General features: G+C 44.5%; 1 protein-coding gene across 1 annotated transcript in view; it reads right to left on the minus strand.

Annotated features, from left to right (window-relative positions):
* syne2a (spectrin repeat containing, nuclear envelope 2a) overlaps window positions 1–17,601 on the minus strand; it is a 77,694-nt gene that overhangs the window by 53,512 nt on the left and 6,581 nt on the right. The window contains 32 exon segments of the mRNA XM_070925425.1: window positions 35–199; window positions 753–867; window positions 1,857–2,032; window positions 2,439–2,730; window positions 3,411–3,518; window positions 4,414–4,619; window positions 5,916–6,119; window positions 6,422–6,523; window positions 6,655–6,822; window positions 7,245–7,403; window positions 7,604–7,754; window positions 7,856–8,014; window positions 8,477–9,339; window positions 9,431–9,643; window positions 9,814–9,874; window positions 9,876–9,961; window positions 10,047–10,190; window positions 11,074–11,362; window positions 12,071–12,228; window positions 12,364–12,519; window positions 12,809–12,943; window positions 13,345–14,079; window positions 14,167–14,325; window positions 14,836–15,003; window positions 15,243–15,344; window positions 15,476–15,613; window positions 15,814–15,966; window positions 16,057–16,262; window positions 16,390–16,486; window positions 16,707–16,875; window positions 16,977–17,089; window positions 17,306–17,470. Of these exon segments, the coding sequence (XP_070781526.1) occupies window positions 35–199; window positions 753–867; window positions 1,857–2,032; window positions 2,439–2,730; window positions 3,411–3,518; window positions 4,414–4,619; window positions 5,916–6,119; window positions 6,422–6,523; window positions 6,655–6,822; window positions 7,245–7,403; window positions 7,604–7,754; window positions 7,856–8,014; window positions 8,477–9,339; window positions 9,431–9,643; window positions 9,814–9,874; window positions 9,876–9,961; window positions 10,047–10,190; window positions 11,074–11,362; window positions 12,071–12,228; window positions 12,364–12,519; window positions 12,809–12,943; window positions 13,345–14,079; window positions 14,167–14,325; window positions 14,836–15,003; window positions 15,243–15,344; window positions 15,476–15,613; window positions 15,814–15,966; window positions 16,057–16,262; window positions 16,390–16,486; window positions 16,707–16,875; window positions 16,977–17,089; window positions 17,306–17,470 (6,315 nt within the window).

Consider the following 17,601-nt stretch of genomic DNA (forward strand, 5'->3'; position numbering starts at 1 on the left):
GATTAGCTGGGTCAGGTTACTTAATGGACCTCACCTCCAGAGCTGGTACATCAGTGATCAGTCCAGCTGAGCTTTCTTTCTGGGCTTGACAGGCTGACAGCCTTCCCTGCAGGAATGTCAATTTATGGTGGCAGTCCTGCAGCAACTGGCCAAAATGTTCCTCATTACACACACCTTCCTCGAGGCGGGAACACACACCCTGTGGGCATTTCAGGCACACCAAGCCGCAGTCAGAGGGCTTATATATCATGTCAGACTTACTGAGCTTGTGCTAAACCGGATCAGATGAGCTTCATCAACCCAACATGTCATGCTCCATGTGTGTTCATTTCAATTGATCTTAAAATGGATGTTAACGCTACATAAAGTGATGGTTTTGTGGTTCTGTTTATCCATTACTTAAAGCTAACTATTCTATTCTCGCTAATTCTTGGAACTACATATTATTTGTAACTAACTATTTCAACTTGCTCATTTGTTGTCATGCCATCTAAATGGCAACATGGGACTTTATGGTGTTACAACAAAAGGTAACTGTGACAATACATTTACTAAAGATCAGCATCACACCAAGTTATGATCCTATTTGGATGTGTATTTTCCTCTTAAACACAAATATGTGGATATGTTTCTTTTCTTTTTTTTTTCAAATCATGATTTAGATTTTTTTTCAAATGAATTGAGCTACTCAACAACCTTTCCATGTACTCCCTGGCAACAAGTACCCCTGGTTTGGGATTCAAAAGTTTTACCTTCAGCTCTGCCTTCAGTGACGACCAGCAGGCCTCCAGCTCAGCCGAGGAGGAATCTTTCCAGACGGTGTCGCTGCTTCGTCCAGCCAGCTCCCTCCTCTGTTCAGCCAGGCCGGTAAGAGTTAATTGCAGGGATTCAGTCTCATCCTGCAGTTGACGGGCTAGAAGGCAGACTTGTTTGCGCTCAGCTGTGCCAGGCCAGGGGAATAAAGTGGGGAGCTGAGCGGCTCTGTGCTGCAGCTCCTCCACTCTGCGGCAGGCCTGCTGTCTCCGGGCAAGGCAGAAGGAGGTGAGCTCTGGATCAGCTTGTAGAACACTGAAGCACCAAGAGAAACAAAGACAGTACGACAGACCATTCAGAAATCATGCAGCACTACTGCAATTTCACGGGTCGCAGGGGGAGAGAGGCGCTTACTGCCCATGGTGGCACACATGGATGACATGACAAACACACTACAACAGCACGAGGCAACAAGTGTTTCAATTGTGAAGGCTGTGCTCTCAAGCACGAGGTTGTATATAGATGAGGTGAGAGAAGCAAGTTAAAAAGTTTAGGTAGGTGGTATATTGCAGCTCTTAGTGATGAGGAGCAGATCCCGAGGTTGAGACAGCAGGTAGTATAGAGACGTCAGGCCTTCCAGGCAAACTCAGAGACGTGCGAGAGCAGCTAGATGTGCAAGAGCAGTCTCTCAGGCAAAGCAGGGCCAGTGGAAGAGTTGGGAAAGTGCAGAAAGGAAGAATCTTAGCTGGAGGGGAGTGTGGGGCATGGAAGCAGACGGGATGAGATGCACGCTTGTGATGTGATCTCCTCAAAATCTGGATAGGCGGAAAAGTGGATAGGCAAGGACCCAACATGTCCTTTATGTTCAGGTATAACTTCACTTCGGCACATGCATAACCAAGTGCTGGGGTGTCAAGCAGCAGCCGTCGAAAGTAAGCGCTCAGAAGTAAAACTCACTGGATGCAAAAAGGAATGAATAGTGGGCTCACCCAACTTTTGGCACATGTGTTGATAACTGCTGCTTTAAACTGACCCCAATAAATCAGTCATTCCGAACCTAAGAGTTTCAGTTCTTCAAACCATACGGTGGCTCCACTCACCTGCGATCGGGTTGTACTGACTGGAGGAGGTCCCTCCACTGCTCCTCCGTTTTCTCAATGGTTTCCTGAATGTCCCGTTTCAGGTCGTCTCCATCACGCAGTCTGCGGCTCAGACAACTCCCAGTAACTCTGAGCTCCTCAAGGCGAGCCTCCCCCTCTGCCTTTGCACTTGCCACAGCCTGAAATATTATCAAGATTAGTTATTAAACACTTTACGCTGAAATCGCAGCGACCTGACACTGCACTCACTGAAGAGTCTGTCACAAATCCGCCATCCCAAAAGAATTTTCAACAACAACAAATGGACACTCCTTATTGAAGAACAAGTAGAGACAACAGATCTGTGTGATCACGCCCTTATATGGCATTAGACACCACTGGAAACACTAGTCATTTTGGAACTACATGAAACTTTATTAAAACATGGTTTGTTATTCAAGTACTATTCATTTTGTGTTACTGTAGAATGAAGAAAGAGTTAAGGAGCACACTCTTAGAAAGAGAAAGGAACACTTGTTGCAGAACATGGTGATTTGCCAGATATGCAGAGAGCAGCTCGGTCGGAGTTCGTAAACGTTTTCTTACTCGAGCACGGTGAAGTCTCTGCTCTGCGGGACTCTGGATACCGAGTTCAAGTGGAGAGTCAACAGTTTGACTCAGATCTCCAACCCAGGATTGAGCGGACTTGGAAAGAGACTGAAACTCCTCGATGTCCCGGCTCAGAGAGCTCCGCTTCTCCGCGGAGCCACGCAGCACGTTGGTTTGAAAGTTGTGGTATCGTTGCAGCAGTTTGCCACTCTCTTCCACCAGAGCAGACTGCTGAAGCGTGCTGCTTTGTAAGGAGGACACAAGCTGATCCAGGGCCTCCGTCTTCACCCTGTGGGGGGGGGGAATATGTGGAGCGTTGAGGCTCAGTTACTCGTTATTCACACCTTCAAATGCTAATGAGGGGACTAAAACTGAGCTTTGTCTTTGTCAGAACAAGGTTACCACGGATGTACCAACATGCTAAATGAGTAGAGGGGAAAATCTGTCACAACCTGCAGCTTCTTCAGGGCGCATAAGAAGGAAACAAAATAAGAAATTCACAAAATGTAACTCTAATTAACACAGTTGTTGGTGGTGTGTGGGTGGGATAAATAAGTTGTGTCATCAATTATCCCTTGATCTACAATTTTCCAGCCTTTTGTGAGACAACAAACAGAAGTCATGTAGTAAAGAATGATCATCTCTGGGGAATAACAGGCTATACAACCTCATGACTCATCAGTCAAAACCACAACACTGGACTACTGCAGGCTGTTCAAGTGTCCTGCCACCGAGGATTTCTTTACTTTAGTCTTTTAGTTACAGCTTTGTATGACCTTTTGGGTCTAACTGATCATTTTTGCATGTGCACTATCCTTTTATTTTTCTAACTTCTGGAGAATGTTACTATCATTTAGTGAGAAAATCAACTGCAGCCTACTACAACCTAAATACACAGAATATGTTGCCCTGCACTGCCTGACAACAGTCAGCTGGACAGCTTACATCTCAAATCAGAAAACGGTTTACCTTTGCTGAAGTGCTTCCTCTCGCAGGAGACTGAGAGCTTCCTCCTTCGCTGCCTTCTCCTCAACGGCTTGCAGCCATTGCTCCAAACGCTCACTCTCCCCCCGCAGCCTACAACACCCAAACCGCATCAATGCAGGTATGCGCATGACACACACATGTAGGCACAGTGCGCACAATACACTGTAGATTAAAGTGGCATCATAGTGAGAAAATGGCTCTGCTGCAGAGGACAGACTTCAGACAACAAGTTGAACTTGTTTTATCTCCAGAGTTTGAACTGTATGAACCTCTAAGACTGATATACAGCTCTATGAAACACCCAGCACACCAAATGTAGATGTTTGTGTGTGTGTAAACTTTCAGTACAGGTTTAAGAATGTAAAAAGGATAATACAAGAGCGAAAGAGCACTTACAAATGAGTCTGTTTGTGGTCAGACCCTGTGGTCTGCTTTGACTTATTACTACTGTCGAACAATATTTCCTTGATTTCCTTGAAACTCTGAAGTCACAAATATTGAAAATGATTATATGTAAAGTATTACAGCTGATTACTTTGAGTAGTTATAATGATAACAATAATTATTATTATATCTATTCTTGTAAAGAACAGGGTTGGTAATATAAAATGCATCCTGCGTGCTTTACTGAACACAGTTGGAGCTCCTCACACGGCTCTTACATTCAGGTTCATTGGTTACTACGTTCAGTCAGGTAACGCCTGGCTTCACCTGCTTTGTTTCTTTATGCAGATCCCCTCATGACAACCTTTGAAATACCGCTAAGTGATCACGCAGCTATTAAACAGAGAAAGAGAAAGCGCCTGAACAAGCTCCAGAAATACCCGCCCAGCTCTCTCTTTGTAACGTGTAAATTATGCATGTTATGTTGAATGATGTGTTTGCGTGCTACATGACAGAGAAGAGTCATTAGTCAACATTTCACCGCAGGCGTGTGAATCTGCACACCAGTTGAACTGAAACATCCAAGTGTGAAGTCTGTTACCTGTCGAGAGCCTGGATGTTCCTCTCAGTCTGTTCCTCCACCTCAGAGAAGAGCTGATGGGTGTCCCTCACTTTGTCCTGCAGCTGAATCCCGTCCACAGACAGACTCTGCAGGCTGACGGGACTCGCGATGGAGGCCATGACACGCAGATCCTCCAGCAGGCTGTCTGCCTGCTCGTCCTGCGCCTGGAGCTCAAACAATAGATCCTGCGGAGGAAAAAGAAGTTGCCGTCAGTGATCAGCATTTTAAAGCATTAGCTATCAATGTCTGCTCTAATTTGACCACCTCAAACATTTACATGAACACTAACTTTGCTGTCTAACTTTAGAGCCACTATGTGTAGAATTTGATTAGAGATGATAGATCTATCAAATTATTTTTGATAGTATTGTGTGTGGATTGTAACATAAAAACAAAATGTGTTTGTATGAATATGAAACAATTCTAATGAAAATTATATTATTTTAATTACAGAAATGTTTCCAAAGCAGCAAGTGTGCGCCATCAACAGATATGGACTGAAAAACATGATATCCCACCTCATTTTGTGTGATAAATGTCTTCTTTGTTCCTGGAACGTGTTTGTATTGTAGGACATTACATTTGTTTACTTGCACTGTATGACCATTTGTAAAAAATGACATAAAATAAAAGCACAAACTGCTGGGATTGAATCCATTTTATTGAGTTTTACCATTTTTGTATGTGTACTGATATTAGTGGTGTGTTGTGCAGACACTGTAGCAACCACTCAGCAGGTAGCGATTGAGGGCCTGGCCTGTAAGAGAAACACTTATTAGTTTGACTAATGTAGTTATCACAGGGCTTTCACTGCTGCAAATAACTTCAATGATTTAATGTTTGTAGGACAAATGCACGCAATGTCTTTGTTCAGTCACTTACCTCTGCAGTCACATTTCAACTCTCCACGTTGCTCAGGTTAAAAGCGTCCCCATGTTGTCCAAACACCAATTTAAAGGTTCCGGGAGGAACCAAGTGATGAGATAGTGAAGGGTGTTTTTTTATTTTTTTTATAGATGTTTCAGTGATCATTTTTCTATTTCTATTCAACGTGTACAACAATTTGCAGGCAATTCATGCTGTCGTGTAATGAAAATGTAGATACTGTTGTTGCATGTTGTTATTTCGACAGTTTGAAGGTGCGTGTAGGGACAGTCTGCCCTATGTTGCGGTATAGTCCAGTTCAAAGCCAGTAGCAGTTTCCCTCCGACTCTGCTGCTGTATGTTTGACTACAATAATGTTTGCTTTCCTTTGTATTTCCTTCATGTTGGTGAAATAAAGACTCAGCTGGTCTGCATTTTACTGCTGCCTCAAGTTTCCAGCACTCAAAATCCTGCTGCTAATTTGTCATCTTAACAAAAGTCACCGAAACCTTCAAAAAACTTCAGATTCCTGCTGCCACTCAGTGCTGTGAAAGTAAAACCATACACACACACACACACACACACACACTTTAGCGGCCGTCAACTTAAGCACTCACCTTAAGTTTTGCGAGGACTGCTGCAACATCTGAACCACTGAGAGTGAGGAGGGAGCCCTGAATCTTCTGGAGGGAGTTAAAGCATTCAGCAATCCTGGCAGTAATTTGTCCCTTAGCAGCCACCATCTGCCTGTAAACATCCTCAGCTTCAGAAACAAGCTCTTTCAGCTGCTCTATCTTCTTCCTCATCTGGGTCTCCACAACCTGAACAAAACAAAATCAATCAAGAGAGCTGGTGCAACTCCATCTGATCAACCACTGACAGGATACCAGTGCTGTGTTTCATTGGCCAGCATGTGAAACTATGTCCAAATTTCATCAAGAATTGCAATATGAAGTTAATGTGTTCCGGGCTTCCACACTCTCATCTGTAAACTGACCAACAAAATGCTAACTAACAGAGTCAGTCACAAAGTCAGCCATAATGTGAGACCTGAGCAGCTTTATTTCAGCTTGAAACACCCACAGCCTAAACAGAAAACTAGATCAAAAGCTTCATGGCGTACCTGCAGCCCCAGAGGGGGCTCTGTGCTTTGAAGCAGTGCCTGAATCTCAATGGATCTTCGGTGGAAACGCTCCATACGCTCCTCTTGGGCCACAATCTCATTCTGGAGACAGTTAGAGAGAGAGGATGATTGTTTAAAGCTGTAGAAATCTAGAGAACATTTAACTTCCCATAAGACGGCCCAGACAGGCCTGAAACTGTGTATTCCAGATTGAAACAGGAAGACAGTTTTACCTGCAAGGCCCTGATGTCTTCCTCTGTCTGAAAGGACAGAGACTGAGCGAATACTGCCAGTTTATTGGCGGCCCAGCTCTCCACCTCTGCTCCCAGCTGGAGGACCCCATCCCACAGAGTCAGGCCACGGTGCAGGTTTTCAAGGTGAGAATCTGTTCTTTCTGATATCTGCAAGAGTTTGAGTTGCAATGAATGCTAGCGCTCAGCTTACAACACACAGCCCAACTCCACATAGGACGGCATTATTTGTGTAGTTAATCCTGCTTTAATAATAGTAGGTCCAATGCTGAAGACACATTGTGGCTGCTTTGTTGATTGCAAGTAGCAGAGCAGCATGTAAGATATTTTGCAAAGAACTAATACAGAAAACAAATAATACTTGTATACTTACTGAGAAAGGATTAACATTAATAAAAGGGCTAAATATTAATTTAAAAGCTACAATTTTCTGTGACACAAAAAGAAAAAAGAAAAATGTTGTGTTGGCTCATCGTAAAAACAAACAAACAAACAAAAGACGACCAGATCTTTTGATGAATTCAAATGTAACGTACCACAAACAAGAAAAGCAACTGTATAACTGAACTCACATCCAGCCAGCGATCCATGAGAGCATCAGCTTCATCCTCAAATGGGATGATGGTGCATTCTGGGATGTGACGCAGAAGAGTGTGAAGGTGCCGGCAGACGCTGCGGACCTCCTCTATGGCGTCCCCAAGGCCATTCAGCTCTGCTTTCGTTTCCTGGACCTGAGAAACCACACACACACACACACACACACACACACACACACAAACACACTCACAATACATATCAAAGTGTCGTAATGAAGAACCACAGCTAATGATTTGGGACACACAAATGATTTGGTTTATGTTGACTGTACCTCAAGTTGACCAACAACCCAAACTGTATTCCTTCATCATCTCCATGAACCAGTGTGGTGTACCTTAGTGTGCAGTCTCTGCAGGTTGTCTTTCCCCATGTAGGAGGCTTGTTCACTGATGGTGCTTTCTGCCCTCTGCAGCGTCCCACTCAGCTCGCCACGAATGCTCTGAAACCTCTTCAGCAGCTCTGTTAGGACATTACACTGCTCCAGCCTGTATGTGGTCCACAACACAGCACGCGCACGCACCCAGCTCAGCAAAGTGCTATAACTCCACACAGTAGTAAAGCACGAAGGGCTGCAACTGCTCTTTACCGTTCAGTCACAGCTTTTGCGGTCTCCTCCCAGACGTCCTCCACCTCTCTGCTTTGACTCACATCAGGGATTCCTGGTTGTGAAGATGCGTCCTGTGCGTACTGCAGCTCAGCGAGGTGGCCAGCAAGACGACTCTCCAGCTCTGTCAAGGCACGTGTCCTGCAGCAGTCGCCCGGGGACAAAACCGTTTATTATTCGAGTTATTATGTTAGCACACTTGGAATGCCAGTCAGTATTTTCATGTTGTGGTGCAGCTTTAAAAAAAACATCTTGGGTTGTTACATTTCCTTAAAGTGCTGCAACAAGCAGATACAGAATATTTTTTTGTATACAGAAAGTTGTTTTCTATGTATGAGATGTATTTTATTAAGTACTGTCTTTTCAATTTCAAAGCTGTGTAGGGGAAGAATTTACTGGAGAAATCATGATTCATAGGGTTCATGTCATGGACTGAACTCTAAACTATAGTTAAGTCCCCTTTACGGAGCAGAATGTTTCATGTTCCATTCTGTGATATTAAAGCAAATACCAAAAGGTTTATGCAATCACAGTAAAATATCTAAAAGTCAGCTTAACAAACACTAAGAGTGGTTTGGTTCTGAACCCAGATCAGTATTATACCTCTGTTGCAGAGCAGGCAGGGTGGGCTCCTGTAACCCCAGCTGCTCAGCTGCTCCCCTTATCTCCCTCAGTGTGCCTAACAAGGCAACTCTCCTCTGGACCAAACTCTCCTTCTCTTCTGCCTCTTTCTTAACCTGGCTGCTGCTTCTTCTTCTCTGGTCCTTGGCTTCTAAGACATCCTCTTCAGACTTCCGTGTTGGAGCCTCCAGGCCTGACTCCTCTTCCATCCTACATGGAGTGGGATGCTCCTGCTCCTGGGCTCCCCCCTGCTGTGGTGAATCATTCCCAGTCTTTGTCTGACGTCTCTCCATAGGATTCAACTCTTCATTCCCCTTGATTGGCTCCTTTCCCAGTGGAAACAGCTCATCTTTCTTCTCCCTCTTCCTGGCTCTCATCAGCTCTCTCTCCACGTCTGCAGCTCGCTGGGACAATGATGTCACCACATCCTGGCACGTCACTGTTGGACCATCCATGGTCAGAGTCATCCCCACTGCCTTTAAAGTGCTGTCAGCACAATCAGATTGTTCCGCAGCAGTCTGCAACTTCTGCTGCACTGCTGCCTGCCAAGATTCTCTCTCCAGTTCCCAGTCTGTCTCATTGTGCTGTCTGCTGGGGTCCTGGTTTGCCAAACGGGTTGGGATCTTGGCCTTGACTTCCCTCACTGTGGCCAGGAAGTGATCCAGGGCCTGGGCAGCTGACTGAACCTTCTCCAGCCGCTGTCTGAGCTGCTGGAGATGATGGACACTGTTGTGGAGAGCCTGGCAGAGGGATGAAGGGGATGTGGCGTCCAGCACTTGTCTCTCCTCTTCAGTGCCTCGTTCTGATAGCTTTCTCATTTCAGACTGCAGTCTGTCGTCCATCTCCTGGGTAACGCAAGAGACATTCATAATAATGTTTGCATATTTAACTCTCAGAAATAAAGTGTTCGTTGTTTGAAAAAAAGCATAGATGTACCTTTAAATCAGATACCAGTCTAGGATCAGCCAAGGTGAAGGAGGAGATGTCGATAGACTCTTCGAGGATCCGGTCCAGTTTTTCTGAGATCAGTGTCATCTGGTCATCTGCAGACTCCATCAGGTGGGCAGTCTTCTCTGGAGGTGCCATCCTGACGCAAACCGAAGTGAGAGCAACTTCACTTGTTAAGATAAGTTGCTATCGTGTATACCACTAAAATATGTTCATTAGTTATCTGCTGAAGACTACTAAATGAACCTTGAGGTGAGATGTATTCAAGGTCAAGACACACAGTCATTATGAAAATTATATTCTGCAGTGATGTTTTTCCAAAATAACACTTGTCATTACGCTTAACACACAACACACAATTATGAATATACAATTATAGTCAGTTGCTCTCAGTCTCTTTCCACTTCACCCTTATCTTCCCTGGTCCTCACATAGCTGGGCATGCTTGAGCTCAAACTCAAACCATGGTGCCTCTGGCTGCTGTCTATGCGGTGCTACTCTTTCAGGTCTAAGTTGAAACTTTATTTCACATGCTCAATGTTTGTGTCAGTTCTTCAAACACACACACACACACACACACACACACACACACACACACACACACACACACACACACAGACATTAACCCATACCTTTCCAGTACATCCTGTTCCGAGGAATGCTCTTCCTGTGGTGGGGCGGCTGTCTCCGGGATGACGGTCCACTCTGCCTCCTGTTTGGTCTCCACAGTGTTGCCCCTGACAACCGCCTGGGAGATGGGAGAGTCGCATAGTAACAGCCCGGTGAAGAAAAGAGGAAAAGATGGAGCGGCGAGCCTATCCAATTAATGAGGATTAGTGTCCTACAGCTGGTGCTGTGTCTTGCACAGGTCAGTCACAGCCAATGGAAATGCTCAGTTATTTTCTGACCAGGAAGACTCAAAGAAAGGCATCTTTCAATGCATGTATAAAATAAAAAGATTTAGGGCAATTAACATACGCAACAAACACAGTCTAATATAATTTGCAGTCACATCATTGCATTTAATTCTGTGTTACTATTTTGCTGGTATGGCAACACAAAACAAAACCTGTCTCATATCAAGTTCAAAGCTGCAGAGGCAAAATATTTAGGTAAAGAAAACATGAAGAACTGAAGGGAAATACACACTTATCCTCCTAAGGTTCTGGCTTGCACATAGAAATCAAAGAAAGAGGTGGAAGGTGGCATACTCATAACTTTAACTCAGCATGCTGAAGAAGGCAACATTTGCAGAGACACGGAAGATTTAGAATGAAAAGACAAGATTCAAGATATGACTGAAGAACTTTCCCCTTCTTTCTTTGAGGTAAAGCACACATGTCAGGTCATGTGTCTCATTAGTTTGGTTGCAACAGAGAAGAGTGTAGCATGACACATAGGAAATCACAAGCTATGGAATACAATACAAAACTTGAATGCAATGTTTACATAAAGGACTCACCAGTTATCCCTTAGACCACACACTACAGGGAAGCTATTTACCTTTACTTCACATTACATGATATGTAGGTTAAATAAATGAAGCTCGTCAAACTTTCTCAAAGTGCTAAAATGCCTAGTGGAGCTGAGAAAATCTATATAAAAGCTCTAATGTGCGGATATCTTCATACCTGTATGTGAGTTTGCTGACTGCTCCCTGTGATGTGCAGTAGGCGAGCTTTCAGCGGCTGCTCTTTGGCGCGAAGCGAGGGCTTTCGAGGTCTCCCTGACCCGCAGCCTCTGTGCTGTGTCAGGTCATCCTCACTGCGAGGCTGCACTGACGAAGCACTGCCCACAGGTGGGAGGTCGTGTTGTGGGCTGTCCGAGCTTTGTTCCTGTGGGAGATTGTTGCTCTGCTGTGTGTCGGCCGACATGCCAGTCGCTCTCAGCGGGGAGTTTCCCCGGAGCTGCCGTCCCCTGCTGAGTTAAGAAATGTCCATCAGGGGGAGGTCGGGGCCAGTCAGTTAGAACCACTCGGGCATCTCATTAAGATTAATAGACTTGAAGGATTACAGAGTGACAACAGTTAATAGATAAGCTGTCTGCTTCAATTAAACCATGCAGTTTAACTTCAATTCAGTTTATAGACGTTATACACTGAATGTTAATCTAAGGGTAAATTCGAATTCTGCTCTATTTCTGTCCAACTTTAACTTCTCCTTAAAATCTGACATTCTTCCTAATGTTTAATGTGCTACCCACCAATAAATGGCTTTAGCTTTAGGGATGGATTTTATGAGAGCAAATTCAAGCACTCAAACCTGACTGAAGTTACCACAAGGCATCTGCCAAAACATAACAGAGGCTTCTTTACCCATGAACTCCTCGAGTGAAGAAAGGTTTGTAAAATTGTCCATTTTAAAACCACTGCCTTAACACCACAAATATCATATCATGTTGTTAATCTTTTGACAGCTGGGCGATATGCAAAATAAATACATTACAGGGTATTTTTCTCAAAGCCACAGACTTTCAATAAATGCCATTGCTTATCAGAGCCCTGGATGCACTTGAGATTCAGTTGTAACACAAATCCAAATGAGACATGCATGACCTTCGCTTCAGAGCAGAGCAGACGTGTGAAAATACGTCTAAGAGATCAAGAGATCTTATCATTTCCTTCCCTACCTGGTTATTGTGCCACTGGGTTGTGCTTCCTGTGCTTCGTCTGACTCCCTCAGTTGGTCTGTCGCTAGGCAGGAGGATTTTCTTGGTGTTAGCGTTTCACACAGCTCCTCGAGAGATTCGACCTGTTCTTCAACAGATGCAGCTCCGTCCACGACGGCCTGGGAGGAATGCGAACTTCTGAGAAACTGAAATCAAGTATCTTTCTCTCTGGCTATGTGATTGTTTCCCAGAATCCTAGTTTGCCACACAGCACAATCAGATGTTAAAAACATGTTACAGAGTTACGCAAATACCTGTTGCTGCAGCAAAGAGACATGGTCAGTCTGGTCAGTGGCTTCGTGCAGAGCGTTAGTTTGCCTTTCGCATTGCACAACAGAAAATGGCTGCTTTCCATCTCTGATATTAGACCATAATATGGGAACAAAGGCGGCCATTTCTCTGCGTACATCCTGAGTGCAACACAAACAAGCAGAAACGTATTTTGCAAACATGTTTTATGAAAAGCGATGATAAAAATGTAAGTTGTGCCAGATTATCATAGCTGTTAGAGCTAAAGGGAAGCAGTAAAATACTGAATGAAATGGGCTTTAGGTTTGCTTTTGAATTTCTGAATGCAGCACTGTATGGTTAAAGCTGTTAGACTGGGTTTAAAACTCAAATAAACCTTTCTTTATGACAGAAGATGCTCAACCCTTTCTAGTGGGTGCAATAGTCTTTTGTGTTTAGTCCCTGTCATACCTCCCACCGCCTTCTGACTGAGTCAGAGAGGAGCATCAAGTCCCGGAGTTGGGGCCCAGTGCAAAAGGCCCCAAAACCCTCCACTGCATCCAGGAACTCCTCGAGGATGGCAGGCTGCAGTATCTTTAAAGCTCTCTGCACAGAAAGACATAAAGCTGGACAAACATACACAGACAAAACTGGCAGCCTAGCAAAGCAAAACACACAGACCTTTAAAGGATGTGTCCCAGTTCTGAAATTACATTTTGAGTTTCCAAGGTCTGGATGTTTCAGCATGAAAAGCGTTTACTCTGTTTTAAGCAATTGATAAGCATCAAGCGGGCAGAAGGCTGAGTTAGCTAGTCACTTTGAAATGTCTCACACGCAAAAGAAGGATTCAATTTACTTTCAGATATTTAATAAAAGTTCAAATTTAAAAAGTAGTAGTAAATCGCTGTAAATCACTATTCATAGATTTTGTCAATTTATATGAATATGTATATATACTTTTTTCAACAGTTCATCAGTGAGGGTTAGTGATGTAGGTAAAGCTGTACCTGTTTCCTCTTGGCTTGTGACACAGAAATCTCTTTGCCACCGAATAACTTGATGGCTTGCTGGATGCGTCCTTGCAGACGAAACCTGGCCTTCTCCAGTCTGCTCCTCGCCATTGACTGGGCTTTCGAATGAACTTCACCGCGGACCATAACCGGTGGCTGTGGAGATGTTTTATCACTCTGTGGAGTGTTTGGTTGACCTCTTACTTTGGGTTTTGATATGTGAGACGGGTTGGGGGATGAGCTTTCCTTTACCTCTGGGACTGGACTTTTTGGGTATTTTGGTCCCACAGGAGCTTGGGTCAAAGCAGTTTGAAGTTGATCATTTTGACTCGGTCTTGAAGCTTGAACATGGGATTTGGAAAATGACTGAAGCTGGACCCCAGGCTCAGATTCAGCTCCTTTCACAGTCTGAGCGAGAGGAGAGTGAATATGAGGTGCTGGTTCCCTCACAGGTTCAGGCTGCATTTGGATTCGGACACGGGGTACAACGATTGTTGGTTCAGCCTGTGTGTTAATGCGCTGGAGACCTCTCGTGTTTTGTTGAGGCATCTGGGATGGAATCTCAGGTGAAACCTGATTTGGGTCCTGGGTTTGCAGCACAACGTTCCCAATCCGGTCTACATGTTTGGTTCTGGCCACAACAAATAACCCTGCCTCTGGCTGCCTCTGTGTCTGATGGGCTGTTTCAACATGTCGCAGAAACCCAAGGGAACTAAACATTCCAAGAATCTCCTAAAAAACGAAACACGTACAAATCACGTAATCTCATACAAACATACAAAAACTGTTGAAGAACTGCAACAAGTTGATTTATCTCACCTGGCAGTGGGAGACTGCCTCTGAGATCCTGTCCTGCATGCCGGAGGTACCGAGGTGCTGCAGGGGAGAGGTTTTCTGTACTCGTGCCACAAAGTCCTGCAGATCCCGTCCCTCAGTTGCAACCTGGTTCTCCAGCTGCAAGCCTCGAGAGATCAGCACCTGAAGGGATTATAGCTGATAATGTGTTATCTGTATTGTGTCATTTAATTTTAAGGACCTAAACCAAACAGACTGACAACTCACGGGACACATTTATGCTTTGTGTTTGCTCTAAATTCACTCCAAAGGCACGCCCAAGTCACTCGAACCCAGTTTTAGTGCTATTTCAGTGTGCACGCATACCACCCGCCCATGTGAGGGGATGTGGAATAGATGCCCCCTTTTCATTATTTCCCCTGACATTATTTGCTCATTTTGACTTGTTTGACTAATCAAAACAAACTACATTTTAGATCCATGGATGGCCACGCGAGAGACCTGTAGGACTCTAAAATGTATCTGCAATTTGTAAGCGACGGCCATTTGTGAATTGTAACGCTGCCATCATTTGCAATCCGCATGTTAGCAACAAATTGCTTTTGTGAAAAGGGCTCCAGGATAACCTGCGATGACTTTAACATAAAAACCAAAATAACGCCTAGAAGGTGCACAAAGTTTTGGTTTGCTGACTTTGGCCGTAGGTTCCAATGCAGAGCGCCCTGTGTGTTTTTTCTCCTTTAGGTGCTGGTGACAGTCCAGGGCCTCTGTGCTCCAGTGGTCCAGCTCGGCCAGACGACCCTCCAGCCTGGATGCAGCCCGCTGCAGCTCTCCACAGGTCCTCTCTGCTTCAACAAGCATCTGTCGAACAGGTACGAGCATTTAGGACTGAACCCTGTCCTTAGTTTGTCATACTGCAACTATGTGCACAGGATAATATATTAATAACAAAGCAACAACCATAGTGTTTCCTCTGTCTAGTCTTATATAGAAATTGGACAGCACTGGATGTATGTTCTCCTGTGCACTGGCTTAATAAAGTTCAGCTTCAGAATGGGTTTGTTCATAAACTGGAAGGAGTGAGGCCACAGTTAGAGTACCTGTGGGAGAGTTCGCAGGAGGTTCTCTACGTGGCTTGTTTGAAAGTCTGGGGATGGACTGAGAGATGAAAGGTCCACCTCGGCCATCTTTTTACTCAGTAGCTGATAAAAGGAAAGTACAAGAAGTAAGAAAGAGAGACTAGCTCAGGAATGGAAAGGTTGAAAAGTTGTGTCTATATTTTGTTGCTGATTCTTATCTACCCATCCATCCGTTCATTTGTAACTTTGCCAACCTGTAGTTTCTGTCTGTTAGCCTTCAGTGGGACTGAGGCCACCTCCAGAGGCTGTCTCAGTAGCCAGCTGGCCTCCTGGGTCAGTGACTGCACCATTTGAAGACACAAGGGACTGACGCTGGGCTCCGATGACACTTCCTAAGAAAGACATGCCTCATGACTAGCAAGCTTTATTGATGTCTGTATGTCCTGTTATCCCTATGTTTCGAGTTTAACTTACTTTTTGTGACACATTTTGTTTTATCGCAATTAAAAATGAAATAAATGACACTGGAAAAAACCACAACACCAATCTAAACAGCCCTTGGTGTTAACATTTTGAGAGCATGCATACTTACAAACATTGTCCTCTTCATGCATTCAGCCCACTGCATGTTGACCTTGCTGAGTTGCTTGGCCAGAGCGAGGCTGGTTGAAGATTCTGTCACTTCGATGAGCAAATTCCCCGCCTCGTTTAGCTTAGCCTGACATGACGTCCACTCGCTCATCTCCTACAGCCACCAAACCGGAGGATAAAAAACAAGGTGAATCTAAAGCTTCATAGTGAGAGTCATGAAGGAAAACCAACAGGCCGAGGTTACCTGCGTGCCCACAGCAGGAGACTGAGCGTGCGGGTGGATGTTCTGTGCCAGCCATGTCTGGAGAGAAGTAAGGCAGTTGTTGTAAGCCTCCCACGCAGACACCGCTCTCTCCATCGTCCCTCTCACGGCCGCCACAGCCTGCGTGACCAGTTCAGCTTCGCTTTCTGCTTCCTTCACCTGACGAGTAACAAGAGGGGAATCTTCACCTGGGGAGTGAAGAGTGTGTGGAGGTCAAGTTTCAAAAAAAAAACCTTCAAGAGTTCACAGCATACCAAAGACTAAAGCTATGATTTTGTGCCTACAGAACTCTTATCACATCATTTTAGCTCATACCTAGCGCTGCCTTGCTGGTGTAAGCGTTCGCCTTCTCCTTCAGGTTTTGGAGAGCGTCCATCAGAATCAGAAGCAGGCCTTGGCGCTCCACTGTTTCCTAGGCAACAAAACAAACAGGAGTCATCACTTTTGCTAGTTTTTCAGGGAGCATAATTTGTCAGAGGACTCACACACTAGATTTAACAAATGTTAACTTTTTTTAAACTAAAGCCAAGAGTATAACGTTTTTTTCCTGAATCCTTTACATGTTAGTTTGATAATATTCCATTAGCATGTTGTTGGAACTGGTTTTATGTCCTGCTCTTTCAGAGACTTACATGCCAGTCCTGCAGAAGCACAAGTACGGTGTCCTGGGAACTGTAGGGAGCTTTCCAGGTCTGAACCTTAGCATTGATGCGGACCAGGAGATCCAGTACAGTGTGACGGAACTCCTGGTATTCCAACTTGATCCCTTGATACTTGGCTGTGACTCGGATATTGGTTAAACTGTTTTCAAATAAAGACGGCGTTGGAACAAAGCTGCAGATACTTTTGATACAAGGGACTAAAAGAGTCATTTTTAATGAAAAAAATCAGTAATTACGTACCGTCTTTTTATCTCATCAAACTTTTCAAGGGGCACTACTACGTTCCCTGAGTCATCCATGTTGTGGTAGGTGTCAAGGATATTGACATGGAGGCTCATCTCCTTAATTAAAGTCTGAAAAAAAAAAACAGCAAACAAGATTATTAGCACATACAAATAAATATTGTTATGCTGGCTGTTCATATATAGGTCTGCCCCATTCTTGTCCCATGGCCTATATGTTGTTTCAGAGTTGTTTCAGGGTTTCAGAACGCCAGCAAATTGTACGTTTTTGATTTTTGAGAACAGGAAAGATGACATTTGTTCCGCAGCTTCAAAATAAAAAATGACCTTCAGCGTGTCTTGTTGAGCTCTTGCTTCTTTAGCAGCATCCACATGATCTTTCACTCTTCCTCCCTCTTCTGTCAGCGCTGCCTCCGCACGCTGCAGCCACACAACAACTGAGTCCAGAGGAGGAGGAAGACTCGAGTCCAGGTCTGCTTTACGTCTCTGCAGCTGAGGAGCGACACACACACACACACACACACACACACAACTGGTATAAGCACGAAACCTGGTCCTTGTGATGCTGCCTAATGAGTGCTCTAAGCATTTCTCATTCATCAAGAGGGAGACAAAGGAAGTGA

This window comes from Enoplosus armatus, chromosome 19, assembly GCF_043641665.1.
Source record: "Enoplosus armatus isolate fEnoArm2 chromosome 19, fEnoArm2.hap1, whole genome shotgun sequence".
NCBI classification, from domain to species: domain Eukaryota; kingdom Metazoa; phylum Chordata; class Actinopteri; order Centrarchiformes; family Enoplosidae; genus Enoplosus; species Enoplosus armatus.